This window comes from Hyperoodon ampullatus (assembly GCF_949752795.1).
Source record: "Hyperoodon ampullatus genome assembly, chromosome: X".
In the NCBI taxonomy this organism is placed as follows: domain Eukaryota; kingdom Metazoa; phylum Chordata; class Mammalia; order Artiodactyla; family Ziphiidae; genus Hyperoodon; species Hyperoodon ampullatus.
The window spans coordinates 120,259,138-120,286,886 of NC_136913.1; the positions used below are offsets into that span (position 1 = coordinate 120,259,138).

Here is a 27,749-nt window from a genome sequence, read left to right on the forward strand (position 1 = left end):
GAATTCTTCCAGGTGCTGAACAGATACAAATATATAAGAGATATTAGATAGTAACATTAACAAATTGAGAGTATAAACCTAAATATTCTTTGACTGTTTTTTGGGGGGGTGCATAGCTCTCAAATTGAGGGAGTCCTCTTAGACCTTATTAGCCACAACTTGGATTAATAAATGTACGCAGCTAAGGGACTTCCCTGGTAGCACAGTGGTTAAGGATCTGCCTGCCAATGCAGGGGACACGGGTCCGAGCCCTAGTCTGGGAAGATCCCACATGCTGTGGAGCAGCTAAGCCCGTGCACCACAACTACTAAGCCTGTGCTCTAGAGCCCGCGAGCCACAACTACTGAGCCCGTGTGCCACAACTACTGAGCCCGTGCGCCTAGAGCCCGTGCTCCACAACAAGAGAAGCCACAGCAATGAGAAGCCCATGCACCTCAACGAAGAGCAGCCCCAGCTCGCTGCAACTAGAGAAAGCCCATGTGCAGCAACAAAGACCCAACATAGCCAAGAATAAATAAATAAACGTGCACAGCTAAAACATCCCCCAATTTTTTCTATTTGCCTTATGATAGATGTATTATCTTAAGTTATTTATATATCTAATTATAATGAGGCATGTTGCTTGCTATTTTCCCTACTGAGGAGTCAACCTAGAATCCAAAACTACTAATAATATACTAAAGGTTAACTTCACCAAAAAGTTTACTGTTTACATTCTGTGTGCCTTTCAATCTTTCTGAGAAGTGCTTTAAGTGTATTTTAGGAGCCAAGAACATGAATTAGGGATGCAGTGAGAAAGAGTAAGTGGGGTTGCTGGAGACAATGTTCCCGTGGAGCTGACCCTGGTCATCAGTCTCTGAGCAAGTACTGTCACTTGTTTTAATTCCTTCTCCCTCATCCTTTGCTCCCTTTAAATCTGGTGATTTCTAGGAATGAACCTTCTTTATGACATATGCTGTATATTATTTGGTTTGAAGAAGCCTTGAGTTTGTGAAGTAAAGCGATGTTCTTTTTCAAAGCTCTCAGTTCTTAAAATATCAGAACTTGCAAAAAGCACATGCAGGGTTGTTATTATCCCTTCAGATCAATAGCTCAGTCACTGCTATGAGATATTAAAAAAGGAGTTAGGAAGACAAGCAAATCTTTTGGGCTGCATCTATTCTGGCAAAAGAAGCACAGTAGAGAGGCACCAACATATTAAAAAAACATTTTAGCAAGTGAGTTCTTGCCAAGCAAAAGAAAATCCTGGGCCACTCTATCTACCCAAATGTTTTCATAGAGGTTTTAGCTAGCAGGCAATTAAATTCTAGGAGCAGCTACAGGCAAACAGAGGCTTGGAGGCTAAGGAATGAGAGTATATGTGGGCAACAGCTAGACACAGGAGCATTTGCAAAACCACGTTAGGTTCCCCTAAATTCCCCAGAACAAATATTCACTTTAATTTCAAATCCATTCATCAGCTGAAATATACTTCACAATTTAAATAAGCATTTGAGGTCGGGGAGGGAGGAAGGCGGCAAGATGGTGTTGGAAAGCACTATGGTTTGCGTGGACAACAGTGAGTATATGCGGAATGGGGACTTCTTACCCACCCGGCTACATGCCCAACAAGACGCCATCAACATAGTCTGTCACTCCGAGACCCTCAGCAACCCTGAGAACAACGTGGGCCTCATCACACTGGCCAATGACTGTGAAGTGCGGACCACACTCACCCCTGACACTGGCCGCATCCTGTCTAAGCTCCACACTGTCCAACCGAAGGGCAAGATCACCTTCTGCACTGGCGTCTGCGTGGCCCATCTGGCTCTGAAGCACCAACAGGGCAAGAATCACAAGATGCGAATCATTGCCTTTCTGGGAAGCCCCGTGGAGGACAATGAGAAGAATCTGGTAAAACTGGCTAAACGCCTCAAGAAGGGGAAAGTAAATGCTGACATTATCAATTTGGGGGAAGAGGGGGTGAACACAGAAAAGCTGACGGCCTTTGTAAACACACTGAATGGTAAAGATGGAACCGGTTCTCATCTGGTGGCAGTGCCTCCTGGGCCCAGCTTGGCTGATGCCCTCATCAGTTCTCCGATTCTGGCTGGGGAAGGCAGTGCCATGCTGGGTCTTGGTGCCAGTGACTTTGAATTTGGAGTGGATCCCAGTGATGATCCTGAGCTGGCCCTGGCCCTCTGTGTTTCTGTGGAAGAGCAGCGGCAGCCGCAGGAGGAGGAGGCGCGGTGGGCAGCTGCTGCCTCTGCCGCTGAGGTGGGAATCGCCACGACTGGGACTGAAGACTCGGACGATGCCCTGCTGAAAATGACCATCAGCCAGCAGGAGTCTGCCTGCACTGGGCTGCCTGACCTAAGCAGTTATGACTGGGGAAGAACAGAATGCTTATGCCATGCAGATGTGCCTCCAGGGCGCAGAATTTGGCCAGGCAGAATCAGCTGACATTGATGCCAGTTCAGCCATGGACACATCTGAGCCCGCCAAGGAGGAGGATAATTATGACGTGATGCAGGACTCCGAGTTCCTTCAGAGTGTCCTGGAGAACCTTCCAGGTGTGGATCCCAACAATGAGTCCATTTGAAATGCCATGGGCTCCCTGGCCTCCCAGGCCACCAAGGATGGCAAGATGGACAAGGAGGAGGAGGACAAGAAGTAAGACTGGAGGGAAAAGGGAGCTGAGTCTGTTCAGGGGGCCAAGTAGGGTGGGGTGGGATATAGGGTTAGATGTGTTGTCTATAACCACTGCAACCTAAATAAGGCTTGGCAACTTTTTTTCTTAAATAAATAAATAAATAAATAAGCATTTGAAACATGTCAACTGCATATGCCTGTCTCCTGATTAAAGTAAAATTTAAAAAAGGAGACACCAAAAAATAATGGAGAAGGCCCCACTCAGCGAGAAAGATGTCATCTGGAATCTCATATTTAAAAAACAAACTCTTGGGACCTCCCTGGCGGTCCAGTGGTTAAGACTCTGCGCTCCCAATGCAGGGGGCATGGGTTCGACCCCTGGTCAGGGAACTAAGATCCCGCATGCCGCATGGTAGCAAAAAAAACAAAAAAACAATAACCCCACAACTCTTGGGCTACACTTAGTAACTTGTTTCCAAAGAGTACAGTATGGAAAAGAGGAAAAACAGCAGCTTTAAAGTGGAGGAATCAGGTAAACACTACTTCAGACAGGTGATCAAGGTCAATGCCAACCATGATAAGTCATGTTAATAATTTGTACTCTTTACACCTGAAACTAACACAACATTGTAAATCGACTATAGTTCAATAAAAAAATTGTTTTTAAATATACTCTTGATATGGTGTAATGAAAATGGCATTTCACCTCACCAGTCTTCCTCTCAAAACTCAATAAGCGCCAGTCTAATCATAAGAAAAATGGACAAATCCCAATTGAGGGACATTCTACAAAATATGCGACTAGTATTCCTCAAAACTGTCAATGTCATCTAAACCAAAGAAAGTCTGAGAAACTGTCACAGCCAAGAGGAATCTAATGAGATATAACTAAATGTGATGTGGTATCCTGGCTAGGATCGTATAACAGGAAAATGACATTAATGGAAAACTGAGGAAATCTGAATAATTAAGTATGGATTTTAGTTAATTATAATGTATCAATATTGGTTCATCAATTGTGACAAATGTACATTACTAGCATAAGATGTTAATAATATAGGAAACTGCAAGTGGGGTGTGAAAACTCTGTACCATGTACGTAACTTTTCTGTAGATCTAAAACTATTCTAAAATTTAAAGTTTTTAAAAACATTGAAAAAAATCTTTTGTTGGTTATCTCCCTTCTCCATTCAAATCCTGTGCTTCTAACCAAATATTACAAAGAGAATCAATGAGCCTTGGGCATCTGTTATATGAGAAAGAAACCTGCAATTAGCTTCCTATGGATCACTTAATAGTCACCAGGTGGGAATGGTTTGTCAACGGTGTCCTTGAGTCAAACATGGAGCAAATTTAAAGTCAATGGCAAAATCGGGGATGAGTGACCTTTAACAATGCAGTCAATCCATCAGCAAAAGTTTGATGACGTAGCACAGCCCTGAAATCTAAACACAGCCAAGAATATGCACATCTAAACCTTGCTAATGCTTCAAAATGCATTAGATATAAATCTAGAAACTGTGACAACCTAAGCTTTAGCAAAAATCATTTTGACCCTGTATAATAAACATTAAAAAATTAATGGGACTTCCCTGGCAGTCCAGTGGTTAAGACTCCTCGCTTCCACTGCAGGGGGCATGGGTTTGATCCCTGGTTGGGGAACTAAGATCCCACATGCCACACAGTGCAGCCAAAAAAAAATTAAAAGCAAAGCACTCCAGCACTAGAATCATGGGCATTATCAGTTTTACAAGCATTTCCTGGAATCGGATGGTACTAGATAAAAGTTCGATTCAGAGGGGTGAAGGCTGAAAAATACCATGGAATTTCTAAAGTCCAGGTTTGGGTTGATTGATCAAGCAGACCTTGTTTACATTTCAGTTGATATCTGAAGACAATTGATAAAATGGGGGGTGGGGGAGGGTGGCAGCTGAAAAGTAGTTTATTACCACCACTGTTGATTAGAAACAATGTACCTAATTGCAAAAGTAGGTTTAAGTTGCACTTCATATTTTACTTAGTCAGAGTCAACCTTCAGTCAGTATTTTTATAGAACCCTGGTTCTCAAACATTATTCTGCATCAGCGTCACCTGGAGGGTGTGTTACACCAGATTGTGAGACCCCACCCGCAGTTTCTGATACAGTAGGTCTGAATCAGAAGCCTGGGCATTGCATTTCTAACAGCTCCCAGGTGATGCTGATACTTGTCTTTCATAAACTTTCCAACAACTTTAAAAAACCTATGATCAAATGTAAGCACCTCAATAAAATATAAAACCAAATTTAAATAATTTGGGAATTTTCTGCCCTTTTTCTTTAGCAACAAATATTTCTTAAGAATTTATTCCAGTACTCAGCACTATACCAGACACTAGCCCTGGGCACAGAGCACTAAGTAAAAGCACACATGCCCTTTTAAATTTTGTTCTAGGGGGAAGGCAGCTAATAACTAGCTCCAAGATTCATTATTAATTACAGTTGCAGAAAGAAGTAAGAGAAGTACAAGGCGCTATGAGACCCCATTGAGATTGGGTGGTCTGACCGCAGCGGAGGTTGGAAGGTTTCCTTAAGGATGCTTGAGCTCAGTACTGAAGGAATAGAAACGGGGCCCTTGGGGGAGGATTCCACACAGTGGGAGCAGTGTGCGGGAGGAGGGCGAGCCCTGAGGGAAGGCCAGTGTGACTGCAGTGTACAAGGCGAGGGGCAAAGGTCAGAGATGTTATTGCACAGGCAGGCAGAGCCTGGTGTGCACAGTAAGGAGTTGAAATCTTACTCTGTGAAGGGAACCACTTGGGGTTCTTAGCATGAAACTGACTTAAACTAATGCGATGTTTTAAAAAAATCAGTCTAGCTGCTTCGCAGAGATGGATTAAGCTTGGCAAGACTGGATCCCAAAAATATTCAGGAGGCATAACCTTTGGAATTTCGTGAGGGACTGCGTAAGCTGGAGGGAAAGGAAAAAAGATTCGAGGGTAACTTCCAAGACTATAAAATGCTATGAAGTGATTAGCAGTGCTTTTCCAGTCTGACTTGAGTTTTTCTCTGTGGTGTAGCATGACAGGCAAAAAACGTATTTTATCTGTGCATAGAAAAGGACTGGACTCACTAAAACACTTAAAATAGTAGGATAACAGATCAAATGCTTCCCTTTTCCAAGAAGAGAAAATTCCTTTTGAGAGCATTATACATTAAGCTCAAAGTTAACCTTACTGTCTCCTTTCATGATTGTGGAAGCAAGGACTGACAGGGTTACTCATTCCGTAGTCTGTGAACTACAAGAGCATTTTATTTTTACCTTTCTCATGGCATTTATCACTTCCTGCCTTGTATTTTCATTATGTATCTGTGTATCTTATCTCCTTTCCTAAACTGTAAGTTCTCTAATGAAAGATAATGATTACTAACATAGAAATAAACCCGAGACAATCTATCTACCCACATCTAGGGGTGTTGTAGGTGGGAAGGGCATCAGAGTAAAAACAGGCAGAAAATGTTTTTCTTTTGTCTCATTAACCAAACGGGTTGTCATTAAAAAAAAAAGTGATGCAGAAGTAGGAAAAGGTGCTTATTATGTATTTTACATTGACATATAACTTAAAGCAGCACTCGAATATAATTAAAGAAAATAATGAAGTGTTGGAAACTACTGCTTTCTCTAACTGCAAGGGCAACTAAGCAAGATTTTGGATGACCAAGCGTGAACATGAAAATACTTCCATTATTTTTATGTCACCACATCCTTAAAACTGCACTGACAATGGCTGACTGAAATTAACCAGAGTTCTACAGCAGACTCAAATCATCAATAATTCCTACACTTAGAAAAAAAATCACCCTACCACCCCCCAAACCCTAGAAAACAAGTATGTGCAACACACTCTGAACTGAGTGTTGCAGAGGGATCTTAGTCCCTCCTTTCTTAGGGAGCTAAGTTTACCGTCTATCTAAGAGCCAAGAAAAAAATCTCTCAGACAGATGCCTCAGTCCAGGTCCTAGCATGGTAATTCACCAATTCATTGTTTAAGGCTTTCTTGTATTGCTTGCTCTAAATGAAACTGTAGTATAGTGGTGCCTTTTCCACTAACCTGAATACTTTCAGATAAGGTCTAAGATTTAGGCATGTAAAAGCCTACCCTGGGTTATGGTAACCTCAGAACAACTCAGAATGGTATTTCTTGCTCACACACTTCATTCAGAGCTTTATTGAAATGGCACCTTGCCAATGAGGCCTTCCTTTGTTGCTCCACTGAAAAACTGCAACCGCTACCACCTGATACTTCCTATCTTTCTTCCCTGCTTTCTTTTCCCTTTACCACTCATCACTAGCATACAAGATATTACAATTATTTATCTTGTTTATTGTCTGTCTCCCTGTCTACTGGTTGTCCCCCCAAATCTGTTCTTCCTTTCTTCCTGAGCACCTGGCTTTCCAGCTAGAAACTGCGTTTTTCTATCTCCCTTATGACTAGGGAGGACCACGTGACTAAGATCTCGCCAAAGGTATATGTGTAATAGTGATGTGTGAAACTTCCTGGTCATTTTCCTAAAGAAGCTTGCCCTGGACCCCTCTTTCCCTCTAGCTGGCTGGAACTTGAAAACCAAATGCTGAGGAAGGCAGAACTGCCCCACTAGCCTGGGACACTAGGTGATCTCATGGAATAGAAGCTGCCTCCTTGCCCTGGGCTATTACAGGCCAGAAAGACAAAGATCTACCTTTTTCTGGCCATTGTATTTTGGAGCTCTCAGCTTATCCTTTACCCTAACAATACCCTCCCCCATTAAAATGTAAGGTCCATGGGGGCAGAGATATTAGTCTGTTTTGCTCACCAGTGCATCCCTAGCAAGTAGAAGTGCCTGACACAGGGTACGGTACCTAATATTTGTGAATTGATGAAATAGACAACTTCATTATTATCACTTCCACATCTTCAAACCACCTTCATGGCTTCAAGAAGTGCAGATTACAAGATCCAAATTGCTCCTAAGACAGCGCCCCAGAAGTTCCTATACTCCATTCGTTGCCATCTTCCCCCTCCTCCACTGAGTGTGCCCTTCAGCCCCACTAGCCTCCTTTTCAGTTTCCCAACGTGCCTGGCTCTTGCCCAACTCAGGGCCTTTGAACAAGCTGATTCCACTATCTACTCCCAAAACCCTCTGCAGAAGCAGCCCCTCCTTCCTTCAGTTATCTGCTTATATGCCATCTCCTCTGACAGAGCTTGCTGGCTACCCTATCAAAAACAGACCTTATTTCTGCTATCTCTGTTTCTAATTCATTTTATTCAAAACTTACGAAAGTGAGTAATTATAATATTTGTTGCCTTATTTTCTTTTTAAATTTTTATTTATTTATTTATTTTTTGGGCTGCTTTGGGTCTTCGTTGCTGTGCGTGGGCTTTCTCTAGTTGCAGGTAGCGGAGGCTTCTCTTGTTGCAGAGCATGGGCTCTAGGCACGTGGGCTTCAGTAGTTGTGGCTCATGGACTCTAGAGCACAGGATCAGTAGTTGTGGCGCATGGGCTTAGTTGCTCCACAGCATGTGGGATCTTCCCAGACCAGGGATCAAACCCATGTCCCCTGCATTGGCAGGTGGATTCTTAACCACTGCGCCACCAGGTAAGTCCCTGTTGCCTTATTTTTAAACTGTAAATTAGATTATAAGTTCCATAAGGACACGAACCACTTCTGTTTTTATTTACTACACTATCCTCTTTGCTTAGCATAGTGCCTGGCCGGTCATAAGAGGTCAAAGGTGCTGAGTGTTTATTTTTAAATATTTTGAAGTAGACATGAGTTAAAGCATACGTAGCTCTCCCATAAATGTAGTCTTCATATGTCCTTGACTACCAGCCTGACAATAATGTAAGCTTCTACTTATGGGGATATAAACCAATGCATATTTCGGCATGCTTTTAATTGTTTTCCTAGAAGGATTACCATTCCTCCTTTCCACTGAGTTTTTAGTTGCTAACGACCTGGTGGAATTTGAATGACTCCTATTGGTATGATGGACCAAGGGCAACTTTTACAAGGATGTCTCAAATGCAGGTTCATATGGGCATATACAATTCAAAATAAATGATGATTATGTTTTGGGGGCATGCCAACTGGCCTCCCAGGACCTCAAACCCAAAGATCAAAGATTCTTTCATCCCTAAGGTCAAGGTTTCAGTTCATCAATTTGCTTCTGGATTATGTAACCTGAGGTGGCCCTCTAGAACTGTGAGGGCACCAGCCAAACTGGGTACTCCAGAACACTCTGGAGGTATTCAGTAATTCAGACTTTTAAAAATGCTGTTTATAAAAAATGCTGTTTCCTTCAGTATTTATCTGTGGTGGTGGATATACAAACATACACATGGGATAAAACTGCATAGAAATAAATACACACACACACACACACACACACAAATGAGTACAAGTATACCTGGAGAAATCTAAATAAGATCAGTGGATGTTATCAATGTCAGTACCCTGGTTGTGACGTTATACTACAGTGTTGCAAGATGTTACCATGAACTGGGTAAAGGGTACACAGGATCTCTATTATTTCTTACAACTGCATTATCTCAATAAATTTCAATTAAAAAGTGCTGCTTCAACACAGAAACTAGGATGTTGCAGGATTCAACTGGTTATTTTCTGAAGAAAACAGGAAGGAAGAGGCTGGGGAAATGAGAGAAAGAGAAGTAAAGTAGGAGAGAATATAAAACCTCACAGTAGGAGAGATTACTAAAAGAACACTGCAATCTCTGAAAATATACGCACATATCCTGTCTTCTTCAGGTCACAGCGTCAAAGAATAAAAGGTTGTTACAGAACACCCAGTTCAACTGCATTTTAAAGTTCTGAAAAATGAGGCTGAAAAAATAATTTGCCAAATTTTAAAACTTTTAGAAAAAATAATAAGGAGACTACTTTTCCAACTTTGGCATAGGGAAGGATTGCTTAATCAAGACACATAAAGCAGTAACCATAAAGAAAGAAACCAAAAACTTTGACTACATTAAAGTTAAGAACTTCTTTATCAAAAGACATATATAAATATATGTGAAGCCACAAATTAAGTTATTTGCAAAAAATATAACCAACAAAGGATTAATCTCCTGAATATGAAAAGGACTCATAATTATAAATCAGTATGAGGAAGATAAAACAACAGAAAACAGTTAAAATACATGAACAAGTATTTCAGAGGGGAAACATAAATGGCCCATAAACGTATGCAAAGATGTTTAACCTCATTAGTAATCAGAGAACCAACAAAATTTAAGAAGTCAATATCAAGGGCAAGTATATGAAGCAACGGGAACTCATACATTGCTAGTGGGAGTGCATATTGGTAAAACCACTTTGGAGAACAATTTAATCTCTTCTTGTAAAGTTGCACATTTCAAGAGTTATTATGTGTATTTGTTTGCCTATACATATGCCTGAGTGTGTGTTTGTATATGTATATGTGTATCCTACACGCACTGGGGGGGAACCCCTTTTATAAATATACACTAAAAGACACGTTTTCTGGTCATACAGAAAAAAAAAAACCCCTGCAAATAACCTATAGGTCCATTGACAGAAGAATGGGTAAATTCTAGGATATTCCCAAAGTAAAATATTATTCAGCAGTGACAATGAATCAACTATAGCTACATAAAACCTTATGAAGAATCATAGCAATTTAATGTTGAGTAAGAAAAAAAACAGTGTACTATTTCTATAAGCTCAAGAAAACTAATATATTATATAAATTTGCATATATATGTGCTAAAACTATTTTTTAAAGCAACAGAATGAGTCACAGAAATAAGGTTAATAGTTACAGGGTTGGGGGGAGGCAGGGGGATGAGATAAGACAGGAGCACACAGGTAGAATTATATTGGTAATGGTCTAATTCTGAAGTTGGGGTGCAGGTACGTGAGTGGTCATTTTATTATTACGCATATATTTAACATGTTCTTCTATATGCACTGAATATTACATTTGTAAAAGACAATGTATTTAAAAGCGAAGTGATTTTCCTAAGGCTACAGTGCTGGTTAGTGGAGGCACCATAACAGAGAAGTTTCCAGTCCCATACCTCAAAAAACTTCCACAATGCTAGGTATATATTAGGAACAAAAGAGACATTTGTTGATGCAACATGAATTTCATGACTATGTAAAATATTAATTCCAAACATGGATTCTATAAATCCATTAGTATGTCTTTTGGTTTGATTTCATTTTGATTAAACTGCCTTCATTAGTATGTTTGATTAGTATGTCTAAATTTGCACAATATTTTAATTACACTGCTTCACATTTCAAAACACGGATATATATTCTACTGACACTTTTCATCAAACTGGTTCTCAAATATGTACATATGAATTGTCTTCTTATTGCCCCTACTGTGGCCTAGCAGCTGTGACTCAGCCAATCCAAGTGCTGCCTCTCTATCTACCATTGTGCAGCTAACGGTGTTCAGGAGTAGAGATGAGTAAGAGTGTCTTTGGGAATTAACGTCAGGTGGCCACTGGCAAAGACAGTGGTGCTGCTCCCCAGGAAGCCTGCCCATCATATTTCAGTACCACCAAAAATGCTCTCCTCCATTAGAGCTGTTAGCTAAGAGGTTAATATAATCAGAGTTAAGTTCATTTCTAGAACATAGTACTAACAAAGGCATGCATCTACATTTGATCCTCCAATCACTCAGGTCAGTGTAAAACGAAAAGTACAACCACTTTTAAAAGCCCATGAAAGTCTGTCGTTATTTCCATCCAAAGTACAGACAATTTAGTTCACACTCATTACTGTTAAAGAAGAAATGAAATTTGGGGCAGAATATAGTCAAATGAGCAACCAAGAGATGGAGACCTCCTTCCCTTCCTCCCTCCTTACAAAAAAAAAAAAAAAAAAAAAAGAGAGAAGAGAGATGAATACCCAACGAGTAACAGAGATAAACAACCCAATAGAAAATAGTCAAATATCAACTATACTCCAATAAAAATTAATTAAAAAAAGAAAATAGTCAAAAAATTCCACTGCTAGACTATGAAGCCTAAACACTTATATGAAACTATAAAGCTGGGAGAGAACTTAAATATTGATGACCCAGGAGCCCTCGCAGTTCAAAGAGGAAACTGAGGACATAACGTTACAGAGCTGAGCCTGGAATTCCTATTTCTGAACTCCCATTCACTGAATAATCTTGGACAAGCCATTTGCCCTCTTTCTGTACATTTCTTCAGCTGTAAAATGAAGAGGCTGGACAACTAAAAGGTCTCTAAGATCTTTTACCAGTTCTAGGACTTCAATGAGCCTTACAGACCATGTAGCAGTCAAAACCCTTCATTTTACAGATGGTAAGGCTAGTAGACTACAGTTATTTATGGTAAAATCTTCCATTCCTGGTCTATACACAGTTTAGACTTGTTCATTCATCTTCACATGATCCTAGGACATAAGTGTGGTGGTTAATTTTATGTGTCATCTTGACTGTGCCACATACTGCCCAGATATTTGGTCAGATATTCTGGGTTTGTCTGTGAGGGTATTCCTGGATGAGATTAACATCTGAATTGGTAAACAGAGTAAAGCAAATTGCCCTCCATAATGTGAGTGGACCTCATTCAACCATTTGAAGGCCTAAATAAAACAAAAAGACCGAGACTTCCCTGGTGGCGAGGTGGTTAAGAATCTGCCTGCCAATGCATGGGACACAGGTTCGATCCCTGCTCTGGGAAGATCCCACATGCCGTGAAGCAACTAAGCCCGTGCGCCACAACTACTGAGCCTATGCTCTAGAGCCCACGTGCCTAGAACCCGTGCTCTGCAACAAGAGAAGCCACTGCAATGAGAAGCCTGTGCACCGCAACAAAGAGTAGCCCCTGCTCAACGCAACTAGAGAAAGCCCGCGCGCAGCAACGAGGACCCAACGCAGCCAAAAAAGAAAGGAAGGAAGAAAGAAAGGCTGACCTTCCTCGGAGTAAGAGGCAACTCCTCATGCTTAATGGCCTTTAAGCTGGGACACTGGTTTAACTGGCCTTGGGACTTGAACTGAAGCACTGGCTCCTCCTGGTATCAAGCCTAATGCTAGCCTTTGGACTGGAACTTACACCATCAGCTCTCCAGGTTCTCTGGCCTTCCCACTCAGACTGGAACTTCACCACTGGTCTCCTGGTCTCCAGCTTGCTGACTCCAGGTCTTGGGACTTCTCAGCCTCCATAATCACGTGAGCCAACTCCCTGTAAACCTTGTAAGCCAATTCCTTGTAAGTTTCTTTATATGTGTATGTATGTGTGTGTGTGTGTGTGTAAATATGTGTATACATACATATATATGAAGAAATTTATTTAAATATTTACATGTAAATAATATTAACCGGGCTTCCCTGGTGGTACAGTGGTTGAGAACACGGGTTTAAGCCCTGGTCTGGGAAGATCCCACATGCCATGGAGCAACTAAGCCCGTGCACCACAACTACTGAGCCTGAGCTCTAGAGCCCGCGAGCCACAACTACTGAGCCCGTGTGCCACCACTACTGAAGCCTGCGTGCCTAGAGCCCTGCTCCGCAACAAGAGAAGCCACCACAACGAGAAGCCTGCGCACCGCTATGAAGAGTAGCCCAAGCTCGCCGCAACTAGAGAAAGCCCTCGTGCAGCAACAAAGACCCAATACAGCCAAAAATAAATAAATTAAATAAATTAAAAAATACATAAATAAAAATAAATAAATAATATTAACCATTAGTAGTTGTGGCGCACGGGCTTAGCTGCTCCCGGCATGTGGGATCTTCCTGGACCAGGGCTCGAACCCGTGTACCCTGCATTGGCAGGCGGATTCTTAACCACTGCACCACCAGGGAAGTCCCTACATATAAATAATATTAAAATAATAAATATATAGGTATTTACACACACACAAAGACCCTGTTGGTTGTTTCTCTGGAGAACCCTGACTAATACAATAAGCAAATGTGTATAATGAATTAATGCTTATAAAGCACTTAAAACAGTGTCAGGAATTTACTACCCTGGTTTTAGCTGTTATTATAATGGTAAGAAGGCAAAGACAATTTACAACTAAAACAATTCCATAAACCTACAGAATATCAATGGAGTCACAGATCAGTAATTCAAGGCACTGAACAGAATAGTTATTTTTGTACACAGCCTAACAGAACACAAATGCTTACACTGAAGGTAAAATGAAAAAAAAGATAAAAAAGAAAACTCATTTTGAATTTTGATCCATATAAAATAAAAAGATTATTTCCATCTTCATGTATTAAGGGCTTAAATGAGACCCTTACCACTATCATTTCTGACTATCTGGTACCCAGCAAAACTGCAGTAAACTCACAAAAAGAGTAACATTAAAAGTACTTACAGGGCCTCCCTGGTGGCGCAGTGGTTGAGAGTCCGCCTGCCGATGCAGGGGATACGGGTTCGTGCCCCGGTCCGGGAGGATCCCATATGCCGCGGAGCGGCTGGGCCCGTGAGCCATGGCCGCTGAGCCTGTGCATCCGGAGCCTGTGCTCCGCAACGGGAGAGGCCACAACAGTGAGAGGCCCGCGTACCGCAAAAAAAAAAAAAAAGTACTTACACCTCTATATAACCATTTTTTAAATTTAAAAAACAAGTATTTGTAAAATAGCTAGACCAAAAAGTTATCAAGACTTACAAAATGAAACACTTTAATCAGTAAATACGTCATTTCTTATTTATAGTGAAGTATTTTTATTGTATTTATTATTATTATTATTATTATTTTGGCCACGGCACAGGGCTTGTGGGATCTTAGTTCCCTGACCAGGGATTGAACCTGGGCCCTGGCAGTGAAAGCGTCGAGTCCTAACCATTGGACCACCAGGGAATTCCCGAAGTGAGTACTTTTAAAGTATAATGGCAAACTTCAAGAAAGTCAATGTTGTAAATGTGTGTACAACAGTGATGCTCATAAATATAAAGTTATTCATTAAGTACATCAGAGACCATTAAATACTTAAAATATAATGAAAAATATATTGTATATATTCAAAACACAGCATGCTAGAGGAAATGACTTCATTTCTAAAATATGAGTAGAGATTTTTTTTTAACTGAACACAACAGTTATGTCTAAAGACTGGACAATTTGATCTCTCAGTCAAGCTCTCAAACTCTATGATTATAAATGGGAAATAACATTAAAAATACAGATAGGAATCAAATTTCATTCATTCAGCAAATATTTATTGAGCATATACTACATGTCAGGCACTGAAGCATTAGTGATAAGCAATAAGCAAAAATGGTTCTTACCTTCATGGAATTTACTATATAGGGGAAAGCTTGATACTATGTAAGTAGCAAAAAAATATAATATGCCAATGTAAAGTCAACTGTGATAAAGAATATAAAAGAAAGGTTCACAGTGCTATGAGAACCTGGGAACCTGCCATTGTCTGAGGGAAGGATACGGGACAGCTTCCTTGGGGAAGTGATAATTAAGCCGAGCCCTGAGAGATGAGTAAGATTTCAGGCAACTGACTAAAACAGAGAAGTTTACCAGACAAGGGAAATAGTATATACAAAGGTCCTTTGGCAGATGTAAGGTAAAAAGTGAGGAAGACTTTTTGCAGTAACAGAAAAATCCATCCTAAAATCCACAAAGAATCTCAAGGGATCCTGGATAGCCAAAACAATCTTGAAAAAGAACAAAGTTGGAGGCCTCATACTTTCTGACTTCAACTTATTACAAAACTATGGTAATCAAAACAGCGCAGTACTGGCATAAATGGCATAAAGACATATAGACTTTTACTGAGTCATAAAAAGGAATGAAGTACTAACACATGCTATGACACGGATAAACCCTGAAAACATGCTAAATGAAAATAAGTCAATCACAAAAAAGCACATATTGCATATAGAGTCGATTTACATGAAAGGCCCAGAATAGGCAAATCCATAGATCTGCAGATTGGTGGTTGCCAGGGGCTGAGGAGAGGGATTGGGACTAACAGCTAATAGGTACAGGGTTTCTTTTTGGGGTGATGCAAATATCCTGGAATTAGACTGAGGTGATGGTTGCACAACATAATGAATATACTAAAAATCACTTACCTGTAAACTTTAAAATGGCAAATTTTTTGTCATGTGAATTATATCTCAATTTTAAAAAGTGAAAGAAAAAAAGTGAGGAAGAGTGCAAGCTGATACTGGTCAGGTCTTTATCCAGAGTGTACTGGAAAGTCACTGAAGGCTTTCAGATATGAATCTGTAAAAGATCCCTCTGATGCTGTGTGGAGGATGGACTGGAGCATGCAGGAGTAGATGAGATCATCTATTGCAATGGTCCGGATAAGTGACAGTGGTAGCTTGGACTTGGATGGTGGTAGGGAAAGCAGAGAAGTGGATGGATTTGAGAGCTCTTTCAGAAACAGAACCTATTGGATTTGCTGAGATTAGATGTAGGAGATAAAGGGAAAGGGGCTATTAAGGATGACTGCTAGGTTTCTAGCTTGAGCTACTGGGTAGAGGACAGTGCCATTTATTCAAAGACGGAAGACTGGAGGAGGAACAAATATGAAAGAGAAGGGGTGCTGATGACTTGCACTAGAGTGGCAGTCATGATGATAAAGCAAAGTGGCATCAACAGCTTGTGGTGATGAATTGGTTATGTGGGAATAAGACACAATTCATGTTCTGGTAAGGCACAATGAAGGTCAAGTCTGAATGTCTATTAAGAGCCATGTTGTTTAGTGACAGTGAAACAGTAGTGTTACTATACAGAATGTGCTCCTGGACAAAGGCCTGATCCCTGGCTTTTTACAATGACCACCAGTATTCAAGATAATAAACTACCGCACTGTCCCCATTTGGTAAAAGTTTCTGAAAGTGTGCACTTATTATGTAAGCAGGACAACTAAATAAACAGTCATATGATATTACATGAAACAGGGTCATGAAATATTACCCCAAATGTTTATTCCATCCCAGTTCCTGTATCAAAATCAGAAGACTGAGGACCACCACCACTGGAATTATGGATTTCAGAAAAGAGTGTAGACTGGGAGATTCCTATAGCTATTACTGTGGAAATGAAAGCCACCTTACGTCTGCTTTCATTGCTCCCTTTCTAAAAGTCTAAATTTCACCACGGCAAACATAAGCCATTGAAGATTAAGGTTTCTGTCTCTCTGCTACATTTAGAGTTGGAACCTAAGTCCTCTAAATTGACGGTTCCCCTGCTCTAAGTGCCATAAGCAATAACTCGGCTGGATTGCTCAGGTAAATGCCTCCTCCTGTAATGAGGTTGCCATCCCTAGAATCCCATGAACTTCAATTCCTTGGGTTCCCTACCACCTCATTCACATGCTACCTCCTCTACAAATCCCTCCTCCTCCACCCACTGCTTCCAGAGATTTGGTGCCCTCGTCTGAATGCCTGCGGCACTTACTGTGTGTGCCTTCAAGAAGATAGCAGTGATGACCTACTGCCTTGTGAGGAGGTTGTTCCTGTGTGTGGTCTTCTGTCTCTAATAGACTGAAAGCTACTGGAGAGCAAGGCTGTGCCTTACATACCTCTATAGCAACCAAGCAGGGCAGGAGTGTTCAAAAGAAGCTTTTGATTCATATGGATGTTTTCAGAAAAGAAGCCAAAGTAAATTGTGCACTATATTATAGATCCCTTAATCCATATTACTGCAAACGACATTAATTGTGAAGCTTAAAGAACATCCCCAACTGCTTACACAACAGGTGTAACTTACATAATCTGCTCTACCCAGCTGTTACTTATTTGTGACAGTTCCCTCCTGGCTTCTGCTCCCGGTTGATCTGCAGGATTACTGCATCTTCCAGTATGATTTCCTGATTTATTCTTTGTCCAAAAACATAAAAGAATTATTAATTTTCCTTTCTGATAAGAGTTTTCAAAAAAAGGCTGAAACTTAAGAATAACCAGAGAGATATCTCTGGGGTTTTCCATGACCATAGAACTCAAAGAACAATCCTGAAGTAAAACAGTATTTATAAATATTTCCATAAAATTCATTCATTAGCCCAAGAACTTTGTTTTCCTTTTGGCAACTTTTCCTATATCATCATCCTTAACTAAATACTCTTCAGTATGCCCGCTCTTTGGAATTATGTTACCCAAAAGGATTTTTAAAATCAGCTGCCTATGAGCTAACAACTAGCCATGTATAGAATGGGATGAATTAATGATGTAAGTGAGTGTTGGGACTATGGGTAACTGGATGGAACAAGGAGGAGTGGGGGCAGTGAAGAAAGCACCAAAGTCAGAAAAAATGAAAATCCACGAACTCTGTGATGCTCCAGAGAGGAAACCAGCAAGTGTTGACGCTAAACTGGCAGAAACATCAATACTTCCTGGCTCCCCCACTGGGTGCATCAATTTACCACCGGCAGGCTGCTCTTCTGCTGCAAGTGACAAATAGTGAATGCATTCAACAATATGAAAAGGAATGACCCATAATCCAGAAGCATGGTATGTGCAGCAATGAAAAAAAGGTGGTGATTGCTGGGAGTCTCAGACTCAGTTCTTCTGCTTGATTAGCTTAATGACCGAGGGCAAGTCACTTCCATTCACTGAAAACTACCAGGATTTCCTAACAGCATGTAGGAAAAAGTTAACAGAGCAGGTCTGAGACTGACTGCTATTCTTTTTTTAAAATAAATAAACAAACAAATAAATTTATTTGTTTATTTATTTATGGCTGTGTTGGGTCTTCGTTGCTGTACACGGGGTTCAGTAGTTGTGGCACACAGGCTCAGTAGCTGTGGCTTGCGGGCTCTAGAGCACAGGCTGAGTAGTTGTGGCACTCGGGCTTAGTAGCTCCGCAGCATGTGGGATCTTCCCAGACCAGGGCTCGAACCCGTGTCTCCCGCACTGGCAGGTGGATTCTTAACCACTGTGCCACCAGGTAAGTCTGTGACTGCTATTCTTAAAAAGGTCGGCTTACAGGGTTGGTACCCTTGACACAGACACAGTTGTTATCTGGGGAATTGGGTTTGTGCTAAAGGCATAATCGTTATCAAGAAAACTGCTCTGGGGGGGACCTTCCTAGTGGTCCAGTGGTAAAGAATCTGCCTTCCAATGCAGGGGACACAGGTTCGATCGCTGGACATCGGGGAACTAAGATCCCACATGCCGAGGGGCAACTAAGCCCGCGAGCCACAACTACTGAGCTTGCACGTCTCAACGAGAGAGTCCTCGTGCCGCAAACTACAGAGCCTATGCCCTCTGGAACCCACGCGCCACAACTAGAGAGAAAAAACCCGCACACCACAACTAGAGAGAAGCCCACGCACCACAAGGAAGAGCCCACGGTGCAACAAAAGATACCGCATGCTGCAACAAAGCTCCCCCGCCCCACCGTGTATTGCAACTAACACCCGATGCAGCCCAAAAACAAACAAACAAACAAAAAACCTGCTGATTTTTTCAATACCGACGTGAAAAAGAGACTAGGAAAATACAGCCACCGTAATGCTTTAAGACAGCATATAATGGAGGAGTCTAAAAAAATACACGGTATCTGCTTGAACAGGGTAGTCTTCACCAATCCTCCCATATTCTATTAAATAAATATGGGGCAAAAAACTGATGACAATCTGTATTTCACAAATACATATTAACCTCCCAAATCTGGATATCCACGGTCCAACATTATCTATAAACCTCAGATAATCAAGAAGTCAGCCGAACCAGCAATCCCTCCATACACCGCAGTGATTGAGGGGTTGTCTGCCAGTGTGCTGGCACAGGGCACCCTGCGCCCATATCTGCAGTGCTGATTACTCATTCATCATTAAACTGCAGTAGTGTTAACATATGCTGCAGTTGTGCTAATGTTTGTTTAACAATCACCACTGATCTACCTTTATCCCAGGCCAGGAAGGTAAGTGTTAAGTGAATGGAAATAAACTTGAAAACAGCACCTACTTCACTTGTGGAAGCCTCGAACCTCACTCCTCCCAACCAGAAAATTCCTCCCAATCTCAAGAATTCCAGATGCAAAAGATTATTCCATATAAAGCACTAAATGTAGAGGAAACCCCACCACCCTGAGGGGGGAAAAATGTGTTTTTATTCTGTGTTCCATGCTTTCACCTCTTTGGGAGAACTGATCAACCAGGTTAGACAAGCAGTCAGCCTTAATGATTTTTTTCCATCACTCAACAAACCAGTATTTGAATTCACTCATGGGCTAGTTCTTTGCACATCTTCCAGACACAGGGATGTTAGTTATGGTTCTCCCAGGGGCCACTGGCCATCCTTTACCTCCCAGAACCCACCGCCCAGCTGCTCATTTGGACAGTTCCATCAATATGAAAATGGCCTGCTTTACCTGCTCAAATCTCACCTCTGCTAAAAGCTCACTAAGAGCACTGGAAACTACCTGATCTGTACACACTCAATATTACCCACTAAAGGTTTGAATTACGAATAATCATGAACAGAAGGAGCAAACGGTAAACCCTTACAGAAGGTATTTAGACGACATTCAGAGTTTTATGTTGCTTAATCAGTAAAAGCCAGATCAGGAAAAAAAAAAAAAGAAAAAAACTTGTGTTCAGGTTATTTAATATTTATTTCAAGTAATAGTGATTCATTTCTAAATAGGTTTCCCACTTTACACAGGATCAGACTAACATCTATTTGCAAAAAAGCAGTTTGCCATGTACAGGTCATATTGAAGGTGTCAAATGCAACAAATTCCTTTTCATCTGAAATCCAAACAACCAGAAAATGTCTGAGATTGTTCACTTTATTTCTGGTAGAAAGGCAAATGACAAGTTAAGTACACAACAGCAACTAATTCACAAAAACTCAAGTTGCGTGGAGCAGTCACCGTGTCCTCTGAGCCGTGTATGTAATGACAATATGTAATGACAATTAATCTCATGAAGACAGGGCGTTTGTCTGGCTCACCAATGTGTCCCAGGGCCCACCACAGTGCCCAGTACATAACAGATGCTCAGTGAATATTTGTTGAATGAAATAATGTTCTCCAAGATCATAAGATGGTGTAATCATCTAAGAGATTATACTATGGTCAGTATAGTTTTGTCGTTAGATAGACTTATTCTAATACTTTAAGAATTGGTAATCAGTATATAGTAGACCCCAATGTTTAGGTTCTGATCACAGTTCCTATGTGGGGGGTGGTCCCTACACCAAAAAGCAATTCTCAGACACCAAGTGGGTGTCCCATAATTCACCTCAATTCTGACACTATCTAGGTTAAGCACTCAATCCTACAAGACTCCCCCCTCAACCATCCCCTCCCCGCCACTTCAGATACCAGTAGCAAGGCCAGGTGATCACTTGTGTTTCTGACCAACTGACTACAAACTGGGGGTTCCAACAACCCCCGCCTGGGGTTTCAGACACCAGCCTCAATCAAGTCCAGGTTGTTACCTGTAATTCTGACCGACTGGCTATAGATCAGGTTCCCAAAACCTCCTCCTTTGGTTTGATTATTTTGCTAGAGAGGCTCACAAAACTCAGAGAGACATTTTACTTACTAGATTAATGGTTTATTATAAAAGGAACTGCCAAGCAGAGAAGATGCACAGGGCAAGGAATGGGAAAAGGGCGCAGTTTCCATGCCCTCTCCAGGCGCGCCACTGTCCCCAAAAATCTCCAAGAGTTCACCAACCTGGAAGCTCTCCAAACCCTGTCTTTTTGGGGTTTTATGGAGGCTTCATTACATAGGCATGATTGACAAACCCATTGGCCACTGATGATTGAACTTAATCGCCAGGCCCTCTCCCTTCCCCAGAAATCAGGGGAGTGGGACTGAAAGTTCCAACCCTCTAATCAAAGGGTTGGTTCCTCTGGCAACCAGCCCCCAACTTGAGGTGCTTTTCCAATTCACCTAATTAACATAATAAAAGACACCTTTATTGCTCTCAGTGTTGGAAATTCAGAGGGTTTTAGGAGCTCTGGGCCAGAAACAAAGACCACATACACGTATATTTGTTATTATAAATCACAATATCACACCCAATTAACTAGAACTCCTCATTCTTTTTTTTTTTTTTTTTTTTGCGGTACGCGGGCCTCTCACTGTTGTGGCCTCTCCCATTGTGGAGCACAGGCTCCGGACGCACAGGCTCAGCGGCCATGGCTCACGGGCCCAGCCGCTCCACGGCAGGCATGTGGGATCTTCCCGGACCAGGGCATGAACCCGTGTCCCCTGCATCGGCAGGCGGACCCTCAACCACTGCGCCACCAGGGAAGCCCCAAAATCCTCATTCTTTAATCGTTCTTCATAAGGAAGAATTTACTATAAATATCACTGTCTATAACTAGAAGCTATTATTTTGGTGAAACATATAAAAATTGTTCATTCAAATATTTATCAAACACCTACTATGCACCAGGCACTGTGCCAACTGTCCTTGCCTCCAGCAGCTTTCACAGTCTAGGGCAGTCTTTCTCAACTGTAATTCCTCATCTCAAGATGCACGCAGAGGAGATGAGTATTACAAACAATGGATTCCCTAGGGCATTAGGGGTTGATTCTCTCCCAGTGGAGAAAGACTAATGTAAGGTACCACATAAGTTAAAAGGAAATTACAATATAATATGATAATAAAAGGTTGCTTTTAGTAGGGACAAATTCACCTGTTAAACCCAGCCATGTATGAACTACCTGGTAGGAGCCAAGATGCACACAGGCCATTTGTAATGCTTGTGTAAATGCAAAAATATCGCAATACATACATTTAGATAAATTTCTAAACACAATAAAATAAACTCATCAATATTTTCCATGCTCAGCAATGTCAGGCCAAGGATTTCAGTAAGGTGAAACAGAGAAAAATAGTCTAATTACCCTGATAATGATAATTCAAGGAGAAAACAAAAAACCGTGCTCCTAAAAAAAAAAAGTTACCTGAATTTTATTAATTGCCTTCATATATTGCTTCACTAGACTGGCCTTGCCTTGGACTTGAGGCAAGAGATAGATGGGCCCCAGGCTGAGCAGCTGGAGTCTGTCCCCTGTGGACAGATACTCCCAAAGAAAATAGCGGGAACAGAGAGGGGCTGAGCCCTGCCCAGAGAAAAGATAAAGAGACCACATATTCCTCATTCTCGGGGTTAAGAAGACCTTCCTGACTACACAGAAAGGCTCTTCGGTGGTCAAAAGGGAGGGGGCGCCACCCCACACTAGGTGATGTCAACCTATCCATAGGCCTCTGTGCTGGGATCCATCTTGGCTAAGAGATGCACGCACACATGGGCGGACCCTGAGATAAACCAAATACAGACTCAGAACCAGGCAAAGTCATGGGACTTCCCTGGCGGTCAAGTGGTTTAGACTCCCGCTTCCACTGCAGGGGGCACAGGTTTGATCCCTGGTTGGGGAACTAAGATCCCACATGCCGTGCAGTGTGGCTAAATAAATAAATAAATAAAATTCATTAAAAAAAAAAAAGAATCAGGCAAAGCAAGATGATTGGCCAAAAGAAACCTGGAAGAAATTTCGCCCCATATAAAGTGATTCAAACTACCACGAGGGTACGACTCTCTCTGAGCCCTTTTTCCTCTTAATAAACACTTGTTTCACTACCTTCCGTCTCTTTTTGGGAATTCATTTCTACAAAGCCAACAGGCCAGGTCCTTGTCACTGGCCACTGGCCCTGGTGGTCTAGTGGCTAGGATTCAGCGCTCTCACTGCCGTGACCTGACTTCAATCTCTGGCAGGGGAACCGAAATCCTGCTTCAAGCCGCTGTAGGCCGAGGCCACCCGAGATCAGACTCAAAGTAATAAATTGGCTACCTATTTTGAATATTTTTGGTCTTATATTGAATTTTCATTACACCTTATGCAGTCTAATTTCTTTCCAGTCCTGGGCCTCTTTGACAGATATAAAATTTTCTATGTGATATCATTACTATATGCTTCATGATTTATGGAACCAAAGCAGTTTAAGAGCTTCTAGAATCTGAGATAATAATTTTTTCCCAGTATTTCAACTCAAAACTTAAGCTTTTGTATGTCAATGATCTAGAAATTCATACCTGTTTAATATCACTCTCTGACAAGCTAATTAGACCGCATACACTTGGCCAAGCCACCTGATCTACTTTATCAAGGAATGTCTTATTTTGAATCATTAGCATGAAATAATTTACTAAGTCAAATGGGGGGAATTCTCATTGTTTAGACTCTCATTAAACCTTTAAACCCATGTGAAAATGCTATTGTAATCACTAGGAATGTTATGAAGGGTAAAAGACAAAATAACATAAAAGTCCCTGACCCTTAAGTCTCAACTAGCCCAGACTTCCAATTAAACATGCTTTTAGGGACTTCCCTGGTGGCACAGTGGTCAAGAATCCGCCTGCCAATGCAGGGGACACGGGTTTGAGCCCTGGTCCGGGAAGATCCCACATGCCACGGAGCAACTAAGCCCAGCCCCTTCGCCACAACTACTGATTCTGCGCTCTAGAGCCCGCAAGCCACAACTACTGAAGCCGGTGCGCCTAGAGCCCGTGCTCCGCAACAAGAGAAGCCACCGCAATGAGAAGCCCGCACATCGCAACAAAGACTAGCCCCTGCTCGCCGCAACTAGAGAAAGCCCACGCGCAGCAATGAAAACCCAACGTAGCCAAAAAAAAAAACCTTCTAAAAAATGCTTTTAAAGGAAATAAATTGTATAGACAAAACAACTATTATTTATTTATTGTATTTATGGAGAATGGAGATGTTGACTGGGAACAGGCGGTGCTTTTATTGTACTTGTAGACATCCAACTCTTAAATCTTTTAAGACACCCCCTACATACCTAAATCCGAAAATCCTACACCAAATCCACCAATTTCTTTCTACCTCAAAACTGTCAAAAGGAAAGTCCTAATTCATCAGAAAGGAAAGAAGACAATTTTTAATGGCAAAGACGTCAAGGCCATGTCTTTAAAAAATACAATGAATCACTACTTCGTTTAGCTTGAAACTGGAGAACCTGGGGAAATAAATGGCATTTTTTAAACAATTCAGCAAATACTACTGAGCCATAGAAGTTGATACTACTTCGCCATAGAAGTTGATACTACTTCCTATGTCAGGCTTAAAATGTAAAGCCCTGTCCTAACACTTAGTATCTAGTTTTCAGTGACCAAGAACTATAAGCAACACCACTGTAATTTACGTCACATTCAAAGTCAATTTCACATACATACAGGTACACACACACACAAACACACAATTCTGAAAGGAATTCACAGCCCCATCTCTGAAATATAAAAGCACACAACTTAGACTACATGTACATTGCTGTGCAAGGCCAAGTCCAACCTAAATCTTTAACTGTATCCTTCTAGTGATGTAAATGGGAATGCCCCTCAATCTCTACCAGGCTAAAGACGAGGACAGTGTTTGGCTCACTGATTAGAGGAGCTACAATTGGCCGCCCCCCACCACAAATTGTTTTTGAAGTCATTCTTTAGCAATGAGTATATGATAGCATGTTTCACATTCAGTCCAAGGGTTTGCAGATTAATTCCTTGCCCTAGGGCCTAGGGCTCAGATACAACTCCTGAGAAGCTTTCAATTTACTGCACTGGTACAAATGCTGGAGACTTAACCATAGTCCCGGCTGCGCAGGAAAATGTGAGCAGCTGGGCATTCCAGCCGAAACAATGAGGTCAAAGCTCTTCAGTGTGAGCGTAAGTGATTCTCTGCAGATATCTTGGACGGGGATGCAAAGTACTAGCCTCAAACCTGCAGGCTGGCACCTCAACAACTGCTGCAAATTCTGCTGCATGCCCTAGCTTCCTGGGCCAGCACTGCTTCATTACTAGACTCATACAACGCAGATCACGCTAAGCAAAAGAAAAGCAAAGGGGGCTTTTAGACGGCTACTTGGGTTGTTTGGTTTCAAATGATCTCAATTTTGAGCTAATGAATTTATTACGAACCAGAGGGCAGTTGTTTTCCAGTATAAGAGAGCCACTGAAAAGATTACCCTTTTCCCAAATATTACAATTAGTCCTCTTTGTCACCTTTCCCTTTTTGTCACCCCCAAACAACACTCCAGGATCACAAGAATCTATGTGAAATAGAACTATGAAGTACAATGCTCTTTTACCTTCTCAGGCTAAATGTGAGAAACCAATTTTAGTCACTTGCTTTAGCAAAGCATCCAGTACAATCCAATTCCTAAGGATTTCAAAATCCTGATATGCACAACCTCTACTGCTCTGTGCCACAGGTAAACCTGCTCCAATTTCATAAGATACGGCTTCTGGGTGAGGTAAACATTTAGAAAAACATTAACATAGCACTATTGTGATAATAACATTCTAAAATGGGATGTACAATTATTTCATTTAGCCAGGGTACATTTGGGAAAGTTTCAAGCGCAGAAAAACATGAGAGTAAATTCATCCGACGCTTGAAAAATGCTAGCAACGCTTCGATTAGGAATAATCGCAGGAAAAGAGCCAAACCGACAAGTTCTCAAACAGACATTGGAAGGGGGGTGGTGGGCGCTCACAGCGCTCAACCATTTTTCCTAAGGACAGAAAAATGAAAATTTACAGACGAACCCTGTCTTTCACATCATTGGCAGAAATAAAATCCTATTCCCGCCACCTCATCTTGCAATTAAGGAAGTTGCTACAAATAGCAGCATAGAAGTAAATGGTCCCGGTTTTACTCCATTCTTAAGGTACCCTCCAGGAGTAAACAGATTACTCAAAAAAGTCAGTAGCCAGAAATCGCTTGTCCCGGTGCCAAACTCCCTCGACAATGAAATTCCCTTTTCTGGGGATGTGGGAGGGGGTCAACGTGGACGGAGGAGTCCAGCCGCAGCTCCCTTCTCCCCTGGGTCAATGTCTGGGGTGTTCGGGGCTCGGCGAGGCTTCCGACCCGGCGCTCGGCAGCGGTGGCGCAGCCTCCTCGCGTCTCCACCTCCACCCAGCCCACCCTGACGATCACCCTCGCTTTCATTATACCCTCAAGGTGAGAGGCTTAGGCTGGGTCTCCAAAGTTTGCCCGGCCTCGGGTCAGCAGCCGGCCGAGCCCCGGGCAAGGCTGAGGCCGGCCCCAGCCTCCCACCCTTCAGCCCCCAGGTCTTTTTTGGGCCACGGTGACAGGTCTAGGTTTACCTCCATGTGCTCGTGGCAGAGGAAACAAAAGAAAGCAACCTCCCTGATAATAAAACGCCATCTTCGACTAATTGGCAAACCGAGGGGCCCCTGGGTCGGTCCCTCCACGGGTCCCTCCCCATCCAGCCCGAGGGTGGCCCCCCGTTCGAGGTAGGGTCTGTAACAGCCCCGGGAAGCTCCGGATAAATTGTCCGGGGTCGGGGGCGGGGTGGGGGGCTGCTCCGAGAGTCCTACCTGCCTTCCCACCCTGGCCGCCTGGGCAGCGTGTTTCAGTTAAAATGTAAAAACGGGTGGTTTCAGTTAAAATGTAAAAACGGGTGGTGGTGGTGTCTCCCAGAGATGGAGTCATCCCCTCAGAAAATTGTTCTGAGGGACCGGGCGAAGGGGCCGGCGAGCAAGCAAACCGGCACGCGTGGAGCCGCAGGGAGTGTACTTACAAAACGGTTAAAGCTCTGGCGGAACATCGCGTCGAAGGCTGCCGGGCGCCGAGCTGGGCTCTACTGGGCTGTCTGAGAAGGTGCCGTCCACAACACACACTGCGGCGTGGGCCGGCGGCGCGAAACGGACGGCGAGGCTGGCTGCCCCGCCAACCGCCCGCCCTCCGCGGCTCTCCGCACTCCCCCCGCCCCCCGGCGCCCTCGCACCCGCCGCCCCCGCCCGCCTCACTCACCGCCCGCCCCCGCCCCGCCCGTCCCGGGGACGGCGGCCCCGCCGTTCCCCAGCTCCGCCGCCCCGCCGCTCCCGCAGCAGCCCGCGGAGAAAGCGAGCCGAACGCGCAGGGGAGGGATGGCGGAGGAGCGCTAGGCTCCTCCTGCAGGGAGGGGGGGCGCCCCGATCTCTCCACCAGCGCCAGGTTCGGCACCCCGCCGTCTGCACTCTTCCCCGGCGCGGAGCCACAGCCCGCCCTCCCTGCGGCCAGCCCGCGTGCTTCCGCCCCGCTCGCGGCCACCGGGGACCCTCCCGAGGCGCCCCGCGCCTCACCTCGCCTCAGCCCGAAACTACTCCC

The 27,749-nt window shown here is 42.8% G+C and overlaps 1 protein-coding gene and 1 pseudogene across 2 annotated transcripts in view; one reads left to right on the plus strand and one right to left on the minus strand.

Moving 5' to 3' along the window:
- ATP11C (ATPase phospholipid transporting 11C (ATP11C blood group)) overlaps window positions 1-27,207 on the minus strand; it is a gene marked incomplete at both ends in the record, with an annotated part of 161,827 nt that extends 134,620 nt beyond the window's left edge. The window contains one exon of the mRNA XM_079727592.1: window positions 27,181-27,207. Within this exon, the coding sequence (XP_079583718.1) occupies window positions 27,181-27,207 (27 nt within the window). The remainder of the gene's footprint in view (window positions 1-27,180) is intronic.
- Window positions 1,522-2,656, plus strand: LOC307069197 (26S proteasome non-ATPase regulatory subunit 4-like; annotated as a pseudogene). Its single transcript has one exon. The product of its transcript is annotated as a 26S proteasome non-ATPase regulatory subunit 4-like (transcript).
- Window positions 27,208-27,749: the final 542 nt, after the last annotated feature.